The 2041-nt window shown below is 39.1% G+C and overlaps 1 protein-coding gene across 1 annotated transcript in view; it reads right to left on the bottom strand.

Moving 5' to 3' along the window:
- Nucleotides 1-2041, bottom strand: part of G3BP1 (GTPase activating protein (SH3 domain) binding protein 1) — a 36087-nt gene that overhangs the window by 15357 nt on the left and 18689 nt on the right. The window contains exons 7-8 of the mRNA XM_006863949.1: nt 1947-1966; nt 8-94 (exon numbers count right to left, since the gene is read on the bottom strand). Coding sequence (XP_006864011.1) covers nt 8-94; nt 1947-1966 — 107 coding nt within the window. The remainder of the gene's footprint in view (nt 1-7; nt 95-1946; nt 1967-2041) is intronic.

Raw genomic sequence — 2041 nt, 5'->3', positions numbered from 1 at the left:
TTGGAACTTTAACAACATGAGGTGGGATCCCAGTAACCGGAACAGCTCCACTGGGAGGAAGATTCTTACTAGTCACAGATGCCCAAGAAAATGTCTAAGGAAACAATATCATTATTATGTGATTACGCCATGCATCAAAACAATGTAAGTCATTAACACCGATTTTCTATACATAATACATGCATCAATTTCTAATACTCTGTATAGAATTTATATGAATCTTGAGGTTCCGTTTTTCACCCTAGTTACAATTTAGTACTTAAGTTCCTTAGGACTGAATGTCAAGCATTAGGCGAATATGAGAGAGGCTTAGAGTCAAGCTAATTTGAGTCAATTTCAAGTTTGTAACCAAAGGAAATCCTCCAACACCTGTTATTCCTCACCTATAACAAAGCATCACCCTAATGACATCAACTTGAGAAACATACTGACCACCTTCTTTGATCTGTATCAAAACCACTAGATCCCATTCTACCCCCTTACTTACCCTCTCTCCATCTCACCAAGACCATTCTAATCTAATACATCATTTCCTTTTTAGCCATTAAATCTTGAAACAATCAACCCACTTTTCTACGCAAATGATAAAACATCATTTCTAGTACCACAAATTTTAAAATGGTGCCATCTAGTCAATTCTGACTCACAGTGGTCCCTGCAGGGCTTCCAAGGTGGAGCTGGTGGGTTTGAACAGCCAAACTTGTGGCTAGCCATCCACTGCTTATCCAATGCGACACCAGGATTGCCACTCTCTTTTAATTTTTTTTGGAATAAAGACCAAACTCTGAAAAATGGTCAGTGTAACATGATTTACCCTCCACTGCTCCAACTTTACAACTCTCCGTCCTGCTAAATCCTCATCCGAACACAGAGATTTTCCTTCTGCTCCTCTCTTACCAATACCACACACATTCCTTTCTTGAGGAGCATTAGCACTATGCTGCTATTGTGTTCGGACGACCAACTCTGTACAGAGTTCCCAAGAGCAGCTACAGGGTCAGAACTGACGACCCTATTGTTACCTGTCCAGTGCTTATTCCACTGTGCCATGCCAGTGCTCAAGACTGTAAGTGCTCCTAACAATTCTCATTTACATACAGCACCTGCTCTTGTTGATGGTAAGTGCCATAGAATCTGTTCCAACTCAAAGTGACCCTGTACAAGGTTTTCAAGGAGCAGCTGCTGGGTTTGAACTGCTGACCATGTGATTAGCAATCCAGTGCTTATCCTACAGTGCCATACCAGGAGTCCATATAGCATCTAATACAATAATAATGGAATGATTACCATCTTTTTCCTATTCAAGTATTAATTCCCTGAGAGTAAGACCCCTATCTGTTTGAGAGACTTCACAGATTTAGTCCCTATAATGGCACAAAGCAGGCATCTGAACTACTGAACTGTTGAAGAGTAATTAATCACACTGACTCCAAAAACACAGCCACTAAAAAACATTCCATCCCAGGAAATCAAACTCAAGGTTCTGGGAGTAATTCTGAAAGACATTAGTCTTTCAGCAGTTTGTTTCTATCATTACTGTGAGGTTAGCCACAACCCGGTACCATTTAAAAAAGAGAAGCAAAATTCTGTTCCTCCCTTTTATTTATTTTCAGAAAAGATACACCTATATTTTTTACTTGTACAATTTTTAGTTATTTTGAATTGTAAAAAACTTAAAAAGATGAAGGGACAATAACATGCTGATAAAGTAATACCCAGAAAGTCTGGACAAAGAGGTAGTCAAGTTTCCTTATGAAAAAATTTTTTACTTCTGATTTTATATGGCAATATGCATTTTAATTCTCCTTTGAGGCACATGTAACATTCAGGATATGTCTTTGAATCGCCAACATAAAAACGTACCTACACAATTCCACCAAACACTAAATTAGATTAGTTTTAAAAACAACTAAGAAGTAAAATAGAACTGAAGACATGTTCCCTACCCTCAAGTCTTCCTGTGCTGTCTGAGCTATGTCTGCAGGCGCTGGGGAAGCCCTCTGCTGAGTCTCCTCAGGAGCACTGTCTTCTAATACCGGCT

Source organism: Chrysochloris asiatica, unplaced genomic scaffold (assembly GCF_000296735.1).
Source record: "Chrysochloris asiatica unplaced genomic scaffold, ChrAsi1.0 scaffold00057, whole genome shotgun sequence".
NCBI lineage: Eukaryota > Metazoa > Chordata > Mammalia > Afrosoricida > Chrysochloridae > Chrysochloris > Chrysochloris asiatica.
This window is presented reverse-complemented; position numbering and strand designations above follow the sequence as displayed.